The 15,529-nt window shown below is 32.8% G+C and overlaps 3 protein-coding genes across 3 annotated transcripts; 2 read left to right on the forward strand and 1 right to left on the reverse strand.

Annotated features, from left to right (window-relative positions):
• The first annotated feature begins 679 nt into the window (after positions 1–679).
• Positions 680–2,927, forward strand: LOC137924090 (18S rRNA (guanine-N(7))-methyltransferase). Its single transcript, XM_068767411.1, has 6 exons — positions 680–826; positions 894–931; positions 1,007–1,185; positions 1,423–1,616; positions 1,941–2,130; positions 2,710–2,927. Exons 1-6 carry the CDS (start codon positions 788–790, stop codon positions 2,895–2,897), a joined length of 828 nt encoding a protein of 275 aa, XP_068623512.1. The 5' UTR covers positions 680–787; the 3' UTR covers positions 2,898–2,927.
• On the reverse strand, positions 2,922–3,611 carry LOC137924092 (ATP synthase subunit C lysine N-methyltransferase). The gene has a single exon (XM_068767412.1). The coding sequence runs from the start codon at positions 3,537–3,539 to the stop codon at positions 2,943–2,945; it is 597 nt and encodes a 198-aa protein (XP_068623513.1). The 5' UTR covers positions 3,540–3,611; the 3' UTR covers positions 2,922–2,942.
• A 1,231-nt stretch (positions 3,612–4,842) lies between these two features.
• Positions 4,843–15,470, forward strand: Ddx1 (ATP-dependent RNA helicase Ddx1). The gene is made up of 13 exons (XM_068767304.1): positions 4,843–5,375; positions 6,032–6,149; positions 6,782–6,948; positions 7,035–7,166; positions 7,999–8,188; positions 8,567–8,754; positions 9,426–9,550; positions 10,213–10,350; positions 12,542–12,756; positions 13,451–13,566; positions 13,999–14,106; positions 14,764–14,898; positions 15,095–15,470. Exons 1-13 carry the CDS (start codon positions 4,926–4,928, stop codon positions 15,197–15,199), a joined length of 2,187 nt encoding a protein of 728 aa, XP_068623405.1. The 5' UTR covers positions 4,843–4,925; the 3' UTR covers positions 15,200–15,470.
• Positions 15,471–15,529: the final 59 nt, after the last annotated feature.

The raw sequence follows: 15,529 nt of genomic DNA on the forward strand, positions 1-15,529 counted from the left end.
CTTGAGTTGGTCGATTACTATTATCTGATCAATAGCACTATTTTCACTTTGGAAAACGTTGAAATAAGGAAAGTAACGGAAGGGATCTCAGCAACGCTCCTGTCTAATTTTTGAATTTATGAAGCCACCATTCGACGCGCGCTGTTTTTTTAGGATCGGGCTCCCACTGCTACCTAATTAGCATTTCTAGATTCCGCGAGTTAAGGTCCTGCTGTTGAAGTGCGCGATGAAGGTGATAACGAGTTATGGTCATCCGGAGTTGGTTGGCATCTTCATTATCTAAATATTTTACTCGATTACAGGGTCGTCGAACTCTCATGTCTCTCGAGAGAAACCTTCATATAGTAACTCATGGAAATTAGTAGCGATCTCGGCTTAAATTAAAAATCAATGTATTCGGGATTTTTATTCGAGGATACCCAAAAGGACCGAACTACAGTTCGATCGATTGCTGTTATCGGGAAAATTTGTAACACATTCGGACCCCGAAGGAAAACATTGGCGATCGGTGTAAAAGTGGCTGAAAAATTACTAAATAATTGAAAAAGTAACGTCCCCGTACAACTTACTGTTTTAAATTGATAAACGATTTTGATAACATATGTAAATACTTGCAGTAATTATAGAGGGTGCCACAACAATAAAATGTCAAAAAAAAAACAATAAAATATCTTAAAGACTTTGACATTGACAGTAGCCGTTATTTTCGTTGCTGGTGGATGTGTTGATTTTAGGGTTATGTTTAATTTATTTTTGGATCATAAGTTTGTAGATACAAAGAAAAGTCATGTCCAAAAGACCAGAACATCAGGCTCCTCCTGAACTTGTACGTTACTTTTTTTTTACTCTAAATTTATGAAATTTTTGCGTTGTAATAGTTTTTTTGTTTTCAGTTTTATAATGAAGATGAAGCTAGAAAATATACACAAAAGTGAGTTTCCAAGCCTAAATATTTATGCAATTATTAATGAATAAACTTTATTAATTGTATGCAAATCTTTTTTAGCTCTCGGATTATCGACATACAAGCACAAATGACAGAGCGATGTATAGAACTATTAGTCTTACCCGAGGATACACCTTGTCTGTTGTTAGACATAGGATGTGGTTCTGGTCTATCAGGCACGGTGTTGGAAGAAAATGGGCATTTATGGATTGGTCTTGACATATCTCCTGCTATGTTAGGTAAAGTCATTTAACCATGTGTTCTCTTTCTTCTTTGTTCTATCATAAACTATAACATTTATATTCGTCATCATCATCATCGGCGTCTATCGACTGATATGAGTCGATAGACGCCCACTGGAAGGCATAGTCCTTCCTCAAAGATTACAATTGTAACTGATCTTGCAATACTTACTCCCAGCAACTTTCTACAACCTTATTATTGTTGATAATTGTATTAGTGTGCTTTTATTTCAGATGTGGCTTTAGAGCGTGAAACTGAAGGCGACTTAGTACTTGCTGATATGGGTGATGGTGTTCCATTTAAACCAGGAAGTTTTGATGGTGCTGTTTCTGTGTCAGCATTACAATGGCTATTCAATGCAGACAAGAAATTTCATCAGCCAGTTAAAAGACTTTATAAATTCTTTAGTTCACTGTATGCATCACTGGTAATTATTTTCAAATTTATTTATTTATAAAAGTACACCTGCAATAAATGCATTAAAATAGAACGCTTGAGCATTGTAACAATTAAAAATTCTTACACACCAATAACAATATTTACAATATTTATGATGTACAACAAAATTATTAAATAATGGAGCTTTGATCTTGCTGGCTAAAGAAAATCTTTAAAAATTTTCAAGATTTTTGAAAGCAAGATTGTTTAATTTTTAAATATTATAAAATCTAAATAGTATTATATTTTTGAATTAAGCTTCAACAATATCCTATTATTTCTTATTTTTTTTTTATGTAACTGTTGCTTTCAGTCAAGATCAGCAAGAGCTGTGTTCCAATTCTACCCAGAAAATGAGAGCCAGCTAGAACTTCTAACATCACAGGCAATGAAAGCAGGTTTCTATGGAGGTGTTGTTGTGGATTATCCAAATTCAGCTAAAGCAAAGAAGTTCTTTTTGGTGCTTATGACTGGGGGGTCTGCACCTTTGCCCAAGGCCTTGGGTAAATTTTCAAAATTATTATGTTCTAAAAAAGGTGTATTAGACACCAATTACAGAAAAATCATTATTGCTTAAGGGACTACTATATTGATCCAAGTGACATTGGCATCTTTTGTGTTTATTCTTTAACATTCTATCCACCACATTTTAAACTATCAAAGAACCTAAAAGTTTTTGAGGGGTTGGCTAATTCGTTTATGGAATTAATAGAGCAATGATGATTAGGCTTATGCTTAGTATTTTAGTGCAGTAGTGTTTTTTTTTATTGAAAACACACTTCTCAATATTCAAATACTACAAAGAATCTAGGATATGCAATCTCGACTCAGCATTTTCACAATGATTTTACTGAAAAAGTATGCTGTCCTTAGCCACAATTTAATAATGCTTACACATTCTTTGAGATAAAAAGTAATATGCATAATTCCTACTAAATTATATCTTGTGAGGTGATTCTTGTGAAACATCTAATTTATAGATTCACATTTAGACTAGTCAATGATAAGAATCATTCTCTCCAGAATTATAAAAGCTGCATCTCAGTAATTCGTTAAAGCAACTATAATGTTAAACTTTGTAGGTGTAGATGAAGAGGACAGCCTTCAAATAAAATATGAAAAACGCGAAGCTTCAAAACGCGCCAGAGGTAAACCCCTTAAAAATACTAAAGCTTGGCTCTTGGAAAAGAAGGAACGAAGGCGAAAACAAGGCAAAGAAACTAAACCTGACACAAAGTATACAGGGAGAAAAAGAAGTGGAAGGTTTTAAAATAATTTATTATAATTTGTTAATTTTAAGTATTAAAACAGTTTATTAAATCTTTTCTTTTTCTATTTTATATTTCCATACTGTATCAACTCCATGCCCTATTGTCTCTATTGGTGTCATATTTGGCAATGGAAATCTACAAGCAACTACAACAGTTCCACTACTTGCTTCTTGTAATAATTTATTTTCAAAATCTTGCATCATCTGTTCAACACCAAAAATAACTACATTATTGTATGGTTCAAGATTAAATGTCCATAGATTTTTCCTGTAAAATTTTGTATTCTGATGCTTATTCAATAAAGCAGAGATTCTTGAATAATAAACAAGTATAGAGTTCAGTTCAACTCCTTCCGCTTGAAATCCTAATTTGGCAGCAGTAAATACTATTCTACCGTCGCCAGATCCTACATCTAACAATCTTCCACTACGACCAACCAAAGCCTTTGTAACTCCAGCCAATTGCTCTGTTGTAGCCGGTACATAAGGTAAACATACTTTTCTAAGTGCTGGGGATACAAAAGGTATACATACAAGACTAACCCCGATTGCTAGCCCACCTGTTCCATATATTAAATATTTCCCTTTAGATGATAATTTTCTAGACGTCGAAGTTTCTGAATTTAGTAGACTGATATCCATTTTATATTATACATAAAATGTATCGTATCTATAATGATGTTATTTAAAAATTTGGACAAACATGATGTAACCTCAATTACATCCAGCATGTCAAAACGACAGGTGACAAATTTTAAACGACTGTCATTTCTACCCTATGGTAGATTAAAATAATTCTATAAGGTGTTGAAAAGACTTTACTTAATTCTTTCAAGTAAAATTTATATCAACATCTATGATATAGATTTTATTTTAGATATTCCTCATTATTCATAATAAAGTACAGTTTAAAAATTGAAAAAAATCTAGTTACTTATTTATCCGATGGTTTCTAAAGTGATAACAAATGCTATTAAGTTTGATTTGTCTGAAAATGTCAACAAATTAAATATAAAAAAATCAATAATTGTAACCGTGTTTAAGGAACAGTATAAATCAAATACATATATTATGTCAGAAATTATGGAACTCAAAATGGACTGAAATATTTACAATTGAATTCCATAATGAGTTATTTATTTATCCATAGTATCAAAAGTAGTTCAACATCATTTTTAAATATGTAATTAATAATACAGTGCCTAAATACGAAGATCTATGACCAATGTGTATTACCAATGATAAATTACGGCACAGAATTGTGATCTTACTGAGCCTCATGCAATAGGCTTGGTGTAATTTTCTTACCTGTTATTATTCATATTAGCAGACAGTCATTTTTAGAAGCTCGCAATCTAGCAAAAGCATGAGTAGTAGTAGAAGTAGAGTGAAGAGAATCTAATCATTTTCTCTGTTACTTCTTTATACAGATACTATAACATGGATGGTTGATGGAGATTACACGATATGGACATAACATTAGCTGTACAAAAAAGAGAACAAAACAGTAATTGAGTTTCACATTTCAATATCTTTACATATTGTTGAATACAACCTAAGAGCTTTGTTTTAGTGACTGGTTAACCAAGCTGAGCTCTGAAAAGAATTCCTAGAATTTTTTATGTGGTATCAAATAATTTAAAAATTATTTACAAAATAGATTTTTATAATATGTTTCATAAGCTAGGAAAATATAGCTTTATAATGGCCCTTAACCTTATTTCGTATGATTTATTATTTCCCTTTTTATAACATTTTGTCTTTTAATTACAAAAGTACAGTTTATTTGAGCTAAAGCCGTTTGTATATAAGATTATAATTTATCTAAATATATTATACGAATTTTAAATAGATTATCAATAATAAATCTATTTAGAAAAAAAAATTCAATTTAATCTAAGTTAATGGGATTTTAGGAATCTGGATAATGGCGGCTGGTGTTCATGACATATTGACGTTCTGAATAACAGTTCAAATCGTTTTAGATCAAATACTCAATTTTCTGTAATTATATTATTTTTGAACAAAATGACGGCGTTCGAGGAATTTGGTGTACTTCCTGAATTGGGGAAAGCGATCGACGAAATGGATTGGATGTTACCTACAGATGTTCAAGCCGAAGCAATACCTTTAATCTTGGGAGGCGGCGATGTCCTTATGGCCGCTGAAACCGGCAGCGGAAAAACCGGCGCTTTTTGTTTGCCTATCTTACAAATCGTATGGGAAACATTAAAAGATATTCAAGAAGGAAAAACTAGTAAAGTAATACAGCAAACGTCCCTAGAATGGACGTTGTCGTTTTTCGATAGAACAGAAGCTTTAGCCGTAACACCAGATGGTTTGAGATGCCAATCTCGTGATTCGAAAGATTGGCACGGCTGCAGAACTACTAAGGGTGTGCACTCCAAAGGTGCATATTACTATGAAGCTACAGTAACAGATGAAGGTCTGTGTCGTATTGGCTGGTCTACACAGGCAGTAAGTTTATTACTACATTTATGTGTACCAACTAAACCTCATTAGTATATTCATTTAAATTAATACAAGCTATAAGTAAACTGATATGAAACTTTCAAAGAATTTATAATTCAACAATATAAATCTTACAGCTTGAGTAAAAATATATATAAAAGTATTAATACATATATTATAACTAAACAAAAAATTTTATTTTAGTTTTAAACTTATTTTTTATAAATTTGTGTGAATTTGTTATGGATTCAACTTCTTTACTTCTTGAGCTGAACTTGACATTTTAGAAAGAAGTTTATATAACTTGAATTGGATGTTATGCAATAGTAAATGAAAATTATATTGCACAACAGTTTAATTTAATTACATTGACATTTTAGCTTTTTACATAGCTATTGGTGATTCATGAAATAGCTTATAAATCAAAGGAAACATAGATGTTGCCCAAATTAAATTATTTCTGATAATTAATAACATATTGCTCTCTATATATCTCTCATATTATTAATTGATATAACCAATCATGTCTTTTTATATGAAATAATATTACAATAATTATTTTTGGAGGAACTTTAATGAAGTTTTTGATTCATGTTTAAGAAATGGTTCATGAATTTCTAAGTCTTTCATCACGATGATAATTAAATGTACATTTATTAAAGGCAAGACTGGATCTTGGTACTGACAGACTGGGTTTTGGATATGGTGGAACTGGAAAAAAATCAAATGCTAAACAGTTTGATGATTATGGAGGAGCATTTGGAAAAAATGATGTAATAGGTAAATATTTTCAAATTTCCTTTTATTAAAACAGAAAAGTTCATCTATGTAGTTATAATAATTAAAAAAAAATTCAAGTGTGTCTAAATTGATTACCTTTTTTTGCAGCCAAAATATATAAAATATGTTAAGTACAAATCTTTGATTAATTTTCAATAGATTTTATCAAGTAAAATCTCTTGAATGCTATAATAAGATCTTCTTAATTATACTTTTAATTGAAGATATTAAACTGAGAAAAAGAAAGTCTATATTTTGTGATATTTTATTATATATGTGTACAGTCAGACCCATGGATAAATTGTTAACTTTTTAAAATGAGATGTTAGAATTTATTTTTCCAACTTGTATTTATCATGTGTTTGTCACTATTTTTATAAAAATTAAATCAATTTTGGCATATTAATAAAAATGATAAAATGAAAATTTCTCTCAGAGGATATTTATTTCTTCAGTCAAAAATAGCCACCACAGCTCCTTGTAAAATAAATATAAAATTAATTTTGGTGGCACAGACAGACAGATAATAAACAGTATAATAAAATTATATCAAAATAACTTAGATAAATGAGTTAAGTCAAAGATGATTTATAATATTATGTATAAAATGTTTAAATCAATATTTGTTACAGGCTGTATGTTAAATCTCAACAATGGAGAAATTCGGTTCTCAAAGAATGGTGAAGATCTTGGTGTTGCATTTAAACTAGATCAATCACGTAAATCGGACTGTTATTTTCCTGCAGTGGTGTTAAAGAATGCTGAAATGAGCTTTAACTTTGGTACTATGCCTTTTAAGGTAAATTATTAACTCTTGTCTTTACACTAAAGACAGGTATGAGATAACAATGGTATTAATTGACAGTTACAATTATTTTTTTGTAGTTTGCACCACCAAAAGACTATGTTGCAATTTGCCAAGCACCAAAAGAGAATGTAAAACATAATATAGTGTCGGCAAGCGCTGCTGCTGAAAGCAAGCCAGTTAATAATGCTCCCCAAGCCATCATCATTGAGGTATGATTCATTTTGAAATTACTATGACATTTATAATTTGTATAATTAATCAGTGAAAAATTTGATAAAAGCAGCAAGGTACCCTTGGTCTACCACCCTGAAGAAAGTTTTTTACTTAAAGTCAAGCTTTTGCTTAGTGACCTTTGTCCAGTCAAATAAATAAAGTGCCTTTGTGAGTTCCCCTTAAGACAGGCATCAAGCTACACTCCTCAATATGGTCATTTTCGAAGCTGTTAATGACAATATATAATATAAACAACTTTTGTCAATGAAAGAAAATATGAATGATAAAAAAACTAGTTTGATTCACCTTAGTTCATCGTAATTTTAAATTTCTATAAATATTTATTACACATTATAATTTTTTTGAAACAATGTAATGCTTTCCAGGGTTTTGAATTACAAGATCATATGCATAACAGTGGGACTGTTCATAATATATGCCACTTATTATTTCACTTTTCTTAATCTCATTCCCATTCATTGTCCTCCGCCCTCTAAGAGGGACAAGGGCTTGAAATAATGTGTAATCCTGCAAAAATGATCTGAAATTTAAAAAAAAAAAACAAATTAATAATTTCTTGGATTAATAAATAGTATGTACAAATACATTCAATATATTATACTCTGAGATATCAATTATTGTTATTGAAGTATTTTAAAGGTGTTTGTCAATGTTTCTTGTCTTGAAGGAGCATGTATTTATAAATGGCTCCTTATTAATACCTGTTTTTTTCTATATAAATCTTAACTTGTAAATTTTTTATCAAAAAATAATTCATTGTAATTACACACAAATTAATTAACATAAATGTATCTCGCCATGTTTTAGCCGTCACGAGAGTTAGCCGAACAAACATGTAATCAAATTACGAAATTCAAAAAACACTTGGACAATCCTAAAATAAGGGAGTTGCTTGTAGTTGGTGGCGTTAATGTGAAAGACCAAATAAATCAACTCAATGCAGGTATTGATATTGTTGTGGGTACGCCGGGAAGACTCGAAGATCTCATTCAAGGAGGTAAGAATTATGTATATGACAACAAAATTATATCAAAGTATTAACATGTAGAACATATATGTACAAAATTAAACAAAATATTTTAAGCGGAAACTGTAATGTCCCTCCCCATGCAATGTAGGGCGAACTATAAAAAAATACTATTAACATGTATGACCAACATGTGCTTGTTGGAGAAATACAATTATGTTAATTATATGCCAGAAATCATCATCATCATGTCAGTCAATAGATGCCCATTGCAAGATATAGGCGTCACCTAAAGATCTCCATGATCAATAGTATTGCACTGCCATATCCACCTTCACTATGTCATTGCTTTATTTAGTGGGGAGCCTCCTGTCAGTGTCATTAACAATGCTAATTTTCTGTTTCCAGGTTACCTAGCTCTAACACACTGCAGATTCTTTGTTCTGGATGAAGCAGATGGTTTGTTGAAGGCGGGATATGGAGAACTTATTGAACGCTTGCATCGTCAAATACCAAAAATAACCACAGATGGCCGGCGCCTTCAGATGGTGGTGTGTTCTGCAACACTTCACGCGTTTGAAGTTAAGAAAATGGCGGTATGAATTCACTTTTAATTTTGACATTCACTATATATGTCAGAAAATGTATAATAGATAAAAAGATGTTAACAAATATAAACAATTTTAAATAGGTTTTTAAATAAGTTTATAATATCAACTTAATAGGGTCTGAGTAAGATTTTTTATATTTTGTCATTAAATTACTTATTTTTTATTGAGTTAAGATTATTAACACATGCACATAGTGTACATAAGATGTAATAGAAAACAAATCTAGGTAAAAGCACTTTGATTCCTACTAAGGATGATTTACTGAAATTAAAGAATAGAAAGAATTAGCCGACTGCTTAGAGGTCACTTAAAAATCTAAAGTTATTACAATAAAATTTAAAATTAAGCATAACACATTACTGTGTATATTATTATTATTATTTCAGCCATATGTTCACTGCTGCACATAGGCCTCTCCCATAAATTTCTAATGGACCCAGATGGAGACGGCTAGCATCTAGCGTCTTCCAAACCCTAGACGTCTTCAAGACCCTAATAAAGATGTCTGTCCAGTGGCCATCTGATGAACTATCTAGATGAAAAGGTTGTCTTATTAATGTGATTAGCCCTTTGTATTAAAGTCGAATTAAGTTGAGGAAAAATATAATTTAAACTTATTCATTACATACATACTTATTCATTCTCTATGCAACTAGGAAAAACTGATGCATTTCCCTACGTGGGTCGACCTGAAGGGAGAGGATGCGGTTCCAGAGACCGTGCATCACGTGGTAGTGAACGTTGACCCACAAAAGGACCGCTCATGGGAAACAGTGCGCAAGTAATAATATTTATTAAGGCAACATTATTTGTGCTTAAGAAACATTTTAAATATTACACATTTTCACTTTGTTTTTTAAATAGACTAAACTTTCTTTTATCGAGTGTTTAGTTTGTTTTATTAAAGCTAAAAAAGTTTTTGTACCGGTGGCTGTGTTAGACAATACTGAAAAAAGGATTAGATTGGATACAAAGATTACATTATATTTAGCATTGTTTCTGGACTTTCTTCCACCACTACTTCTCCCAACTCTAACATTTTTAGAACTGGTAATCATGTAAGCCAGATAATGTCAATCAACCATGTCAAGGTTTTTTTACTACTACTGACTATAGCTAACGCTCATACAAAAGTGGTTAAATATTCATAATTAAATTTTCGCCGCCTTTCACTTTCAGACTTTTTTAAACGATAGACGCCCACTGCAGGCTAAGACCTCCCTCATTGATGGCCACGATGATCGGTCTTCCGCTGCCCACGTTTAGCGACTTTCCGCGACCACAACTATGTCGCCGGTCCACCTAGTGGGGGGGACTCACTTCGTCTACCGATCATCAACGAGAACCTTTCATCTTCAACAGCTATCAACTGCTGGATGTGCTCCACCTAGTGCTACTTTATTGATTACTTAAATTAATTTAATGTTAAATATTTACAACCAGGCCAATACAAACGGACGGCGTCCACGCGAAGGACAATGTGCGCGGCGGCAACACCACACCGGAAACCCTGTCCGAGGCCGTCAAGATTTTAAAAGGAGAATATTGTGTTCGTGCAATAAGAGAACATAAAATGGACAGGTAAGATAAATTTTACTTGTCAATACACATGTATTTAGTTTACAAAAGGAACTAGCATCAGATAGATTACAAAAAATTATCAAATTGTGCCTTACAATTTTTATTTGTGTTAAATAAAGTCTGATAAAAGCAACCTATTTAGCAGTAACTCAGCCTTCTTGCGCTTCGATGGTAGAACTGCTATAAAAGACTATCTACTAAGGTGCCACTTGGTCCATTTCCATTTAGGACGTAAAGAACCAATAGTATCACTCTGTTTACAACGAGTGATGATTATTATATATTATTATACCCATTACACTTATAATCCGACAATAGCGATCAGTAGCGTAGCTATGGTATTTGGGGCCTGGGGCATATTGGGGCTTGGTGCCCCCCCCCCCCTAAAGAGTCTAAATTCTTATTATATATTTTTCACATTTTGGTACAATTTTTTTATTTTTTGCCCATAAAATAGCAAAAAATCCGAAGCTCAATTTCGTTTTTTTCTTTAAAATATTAAAGAAATCAAAATAATTATTTTTTCTTAAAGGGACATGATCCTCACCCTTTTTGTATAAAACAATAATGTGTTTCAAAAATTTTTTGAACCCTTTATAAACCCATCTTTGTGGTTTATACATTGAGCGAGAGGATCATGTCCTTAAATGTCGAACACATATATATCTTCTTGTACATTTCCTGAACACAGATATGTGTTTTGTGATTTAGGGCCCTTTTAAAAAACACTATTTGTTTTGTGAATGAAAGGCTTAAACACTGTGTAAATTATAATTAGCAACCCGTTTACTTTTTTTAATGTTCATATTATTTAACAACTTTTTTAGCACAAAAATATTAAAATTCGATATTATTTTTATGTTATTTACTTTAAATTATGGTTTTCATTTTTCTTTTAACATTTCATTATTCATCATTCAAAAAAAAAAATTCAAAAAAATTATTTTCAACTTTGGTGCCCCCCTCTGCTTGTGGTGCCTGGTGCGGCCGCCCCGCTCGCCACCCCCTAGCTACGCCACTGCTAGCAATCAATCAAGCTGATCGGTCTCTTTCAGTACCTTTAAACAGAAATAAAAATACAACAAATCGAAATTAAAATGTTTCGAGTGACAGCTGGTACTATATAAGCCTTTATACAGAAAATAACATTAAAATTTTGTTGAATTGTATATGTGAACTTTTTGTGTGTAAATTGATTTACTATAAATAAATACAGTCAACTTTCTTCTGTTCGCCTGTTGTTGGCAAAGGTCTCGTCCGTCTCCTTCCATTCCATTGTTTTGTGCCAATTTTGACCATAAACTTCCTGCTGTCATTTTTATTTCACCCTCCCATCGTATTAATTGCCAGCCTCTGTTTCTTTTCCCATTCCTGGGGTACCATGATTGTTCAACTCCACTTTTTCTAAGCCTCTGTAGATATGCTCAGTCCATTGCCATTTCAGTTTTTTTAATTTTGTTTTGACTTCCGACAACTGGTACTACGCTTGAGCTTAGTCATTTCACTCCAGCATCTTTCTATACGATCAGGTGGAATTGATGTATAGGCCTGAGTCGAGATTTCTGAGTAAAGTAATTTTTAGATTGATAGATTAGAACTTTAGCGGCTTCTCATTACGATGGAATATATAAAACGACGTTTAGTTTCAAAATTCATTTAACAACTTAACTTTTAAACTACATTTGTGAAAACAAAAAAAACAATTCTATAATATCAAGACAAATGTCGAATGACATCGGCAGATCGAGACAAATAACTTGACCGGCTATTATACGCTATAAACAGGCATAGAATTGAGAAAGCTGTAACAAAACTAGAGCGGTCTCTGGTCTTATCCATCATTCATTCATTCATCCATGTCAGATACCTACTGCAAGACCTTGTTGCGGAAAGTTATTGAATGCGGGCAGCGCAAGACCTGTCATCATCGTGACAATCTTTGAGAAAAGGAGAAGAATAACTACAAATAGTGCACGGACTGTCACACAGCGTGAGACGTTCACCCACCAGGTGGTCAGACGACCTTGTTAAGACCGTCGAAAGAAGGTCCCTTTGGAAAACTGTGAGACAGTTCTATGTCCAGCAACTTCATATGACTGAAATAATGATGATATAGATGAAAAAGTATTAGAATATTTAAATAAGTATTAAAATATATGTAATCGTTAAAATATTTTTTTTTAATTCGCAGGGCGATTATTTTCTGCCGCACTAAACTGGATTGCGACAACCTGGAGCGTTACTTACGCAGCTTCGGTAACGAGTTCTCGTGCGTGTGCTTGCACGGGGACCGCAAACCTGCCGAGAGGAAGGCTAACTTGGAGAAGTTCAAACAAGCTCAAGTCAAGTTCCTCATTTGTACCGACGTGGCGGCTAGAGGCATTGATATCTCAGGATTGCCTTTCAGTCAGTATTTTATTATTACAATTATTTATTCACGGTTTTTACAATTTCTGTAATGGCGGGCTTAATGTCTTATAAGCATTCTCTGCCAATCAACCTAAAATCATGCATAGATAATCAGTATTTAGGTGCCTAAATGTTACATAAAAGTTGATTAGTTATATGAACATATAATTACTTATAAACACGTACATATATACACATATATTTTCCTACAATTTTACAATATTTAATATGAGTAAACATTGATTAGACATATGTTACACATAAATCGTTATTTTGTTGGACGTCCAATGTTGTACAAAGGCCGCCTCCATAGATTTCCAACAAGATTGGGAACGGCATATCCAGCGTTTTCATATGACTCTAGCAAGGGTCGACGCTTGCCGATCTAGCCATCTGTTCTGTGTGCTGTGTGAACCAAAAACCATCGTCCTAGTTCGAAGAATTACTCGTCTGAAATGGCAGTGGGCAAAGCATATCACACGTCACTCATCACAACGGGGTCGGAAAGTTCTCGGTTGGCGACCACGAGCCTCTAGACACGGCGGGGGTAAGCCTCCCATTAGGTGGATCAACGACATAGTGAAGGTTTCGGAAAGTCGCAGGATATGGTCACCATGGCGATCTTTAATATATGCCTTGTAGTGAATGTTTGTTGGCTGACATTAATGAATGAAATAATTAATCCTTTCAGTGATCAATGTAACCCTGCCAGACGAGAAGTCCAACTATGTGCATCGCATTGGTCGCGTAGGACGCGCTGAACGAATGGGACTTGCCATCAGCCTTGTCTCTACTGTGCCAGAGAAGGTAATGTTTGCAATAGGCTATAGCAACATGTACATCTATTATTTCAGACTATCTTAACAAGGTCTGTTTACCTGTAAAAGTACTTTTATTAAGGCGTCAACAGCTTATGGTTGGTGTACTAAATGATCACTGCCACTTTTATTTTGTAATCCGCAGGGCTAGGTCCAGTTGAGAGTAGTTTTATTGAGATTCAAAATTAACATATCAACTCACAGACGCCCACTCCAAGGCACAGGTCTACCTCGATCTCTATGATGATATGACTTACGCTGTCTTGATCTAACTAGTGGAGGATTTACCTATGTTGCTTTAACAATTTCTTGCCGCAAGAACCTTCCACATGCCTTAACAAAAATATTAAAAATATTATTCTTAGCAACAAATTTGGCGGTGCATTTTTATTTATATTGAACTTTTTGATTACCCACCCAGGTGTGGTATCACGGGGAGTGGTGCCATTCGCGAGGTCGTAACTGCTGGAATACAAATCTAATTGACGACAGGCCGAAGGGATGCTGCATGTGGTATAATGAACCACAGGTATAGTTATTTCCTATATTTATTTATTAAGAAAAGCACACCAAAAACCGATGTTTTAAAATGGCATTAAATTAACTATTACGCTTAATAATATTTGAAAACCTATAGCTCCTGCTTGTTAGTAGGTTTGAACAACATTCACAATATTTATAATATATATAACTAATAGGACAAAGTACGCTGAGTTCTAAAAATTATAAACATACATAAATTTATACACCATATAATACAAAACAAAATTAATAATAATATTATTAATAAATAATAATATTATACCACATTACCTAGCAAAACAAACAGCTTTGCAACAGCAATATACACTAATTGATTAGTGTTGTTATTAAGACTTATTGTTTGATTTTTAGCACTATCTACAGAAAGCTTTTACTTTATAGTTGACTTTAATGTGTGTGTATATATATATATGTAGTGTTGTTATTGATTCTTGTTAATTAAAAGCATACTATTAAATAAGTCTTATTCCAATCGAAATATCTGGAACATTAAAAAAAATGTTAAATATAATTTTACAAGATCAACTATTGCGATTCTGGCAGTTTCTTAGCAAATCAGCATTAAGAGTCTAATGTTAAAATAATCGACAGTTCCAAAGTGCATGTAAATGTCTACTTGAATAAATTTTGAACGCCTTTTCAGTATCTGGCCGACATTGAAGATCATTTAAACATAACCATTCAACAAGTTGAACGTGATATGAAAGTACCTTGTAACGAGTTTGACGGTAAAGTCGTTTATGGAGAAAAGCGAAAGCAAGTTGGCACTGGCTATCAAGTACGTATTCAACTTTAATAAGTTATGCAAAAGAAACACTATTTTGTCACAGTGGCGTCCTTGCTTATACACTTACTTTATTTAATTATAAATTCAAATTAATAATTATGACGAGCCATAACTTTATTGATTGGTCTGTTAAATTACATAAAAAAATATTTCCTCTTTTTAATAATGGTTAATTTTAACATTTTAGGATCACGTATCGCAGATGGCGCCAGTAGTGCGTTCACTTCAAGAGCTCGAGTCTCAGGCACAGCTGTACTATCTCAAGATGCATCACAATGTAGCTGTTGCTTAAAAGATCCTATAAACTAAATAATAATTTATTAACTAAGTCAGTTATGCGAATGTAAGTCTTATAAAATAAATGGCATACATTGAAAATTAGTAGTTCTTTTAATTAAAAAAGAAAACGCCATTAACACGGTCTTAGCTCGCCAATATGAACGGGCTTGTCAGTCTGATCTCATCCATGGACTTGTCGCAACCTAAACTTTATCATCGGTCCACCTAATTGGGGCCTTCCCATGCCGCCTATCAGTTTTGATCTAAGAGAAACTTAATTTTTCATAATTCAAAAAAACTCAATTTAATAGGTTTTTTTTTTATAATAATAACATATGTACTA

Source organism: Battus philenor, unplaced genomic scaffold, assembly GCF_028537555.1.
Source record: "Battus philenor isolate CCGP_79_NKW_IND1 unplaced genomic scaffold, ilBatPhil1.0.hap1 SCAF_23, whole genome shotgun sequence".
Taxonomy (NCBI): domain Eukaryota; kingdom Metazoa; phylum Arthropoda; class Insecta; order Lepidoptera; family Papilionidae; genus Battus; species Battus philenor.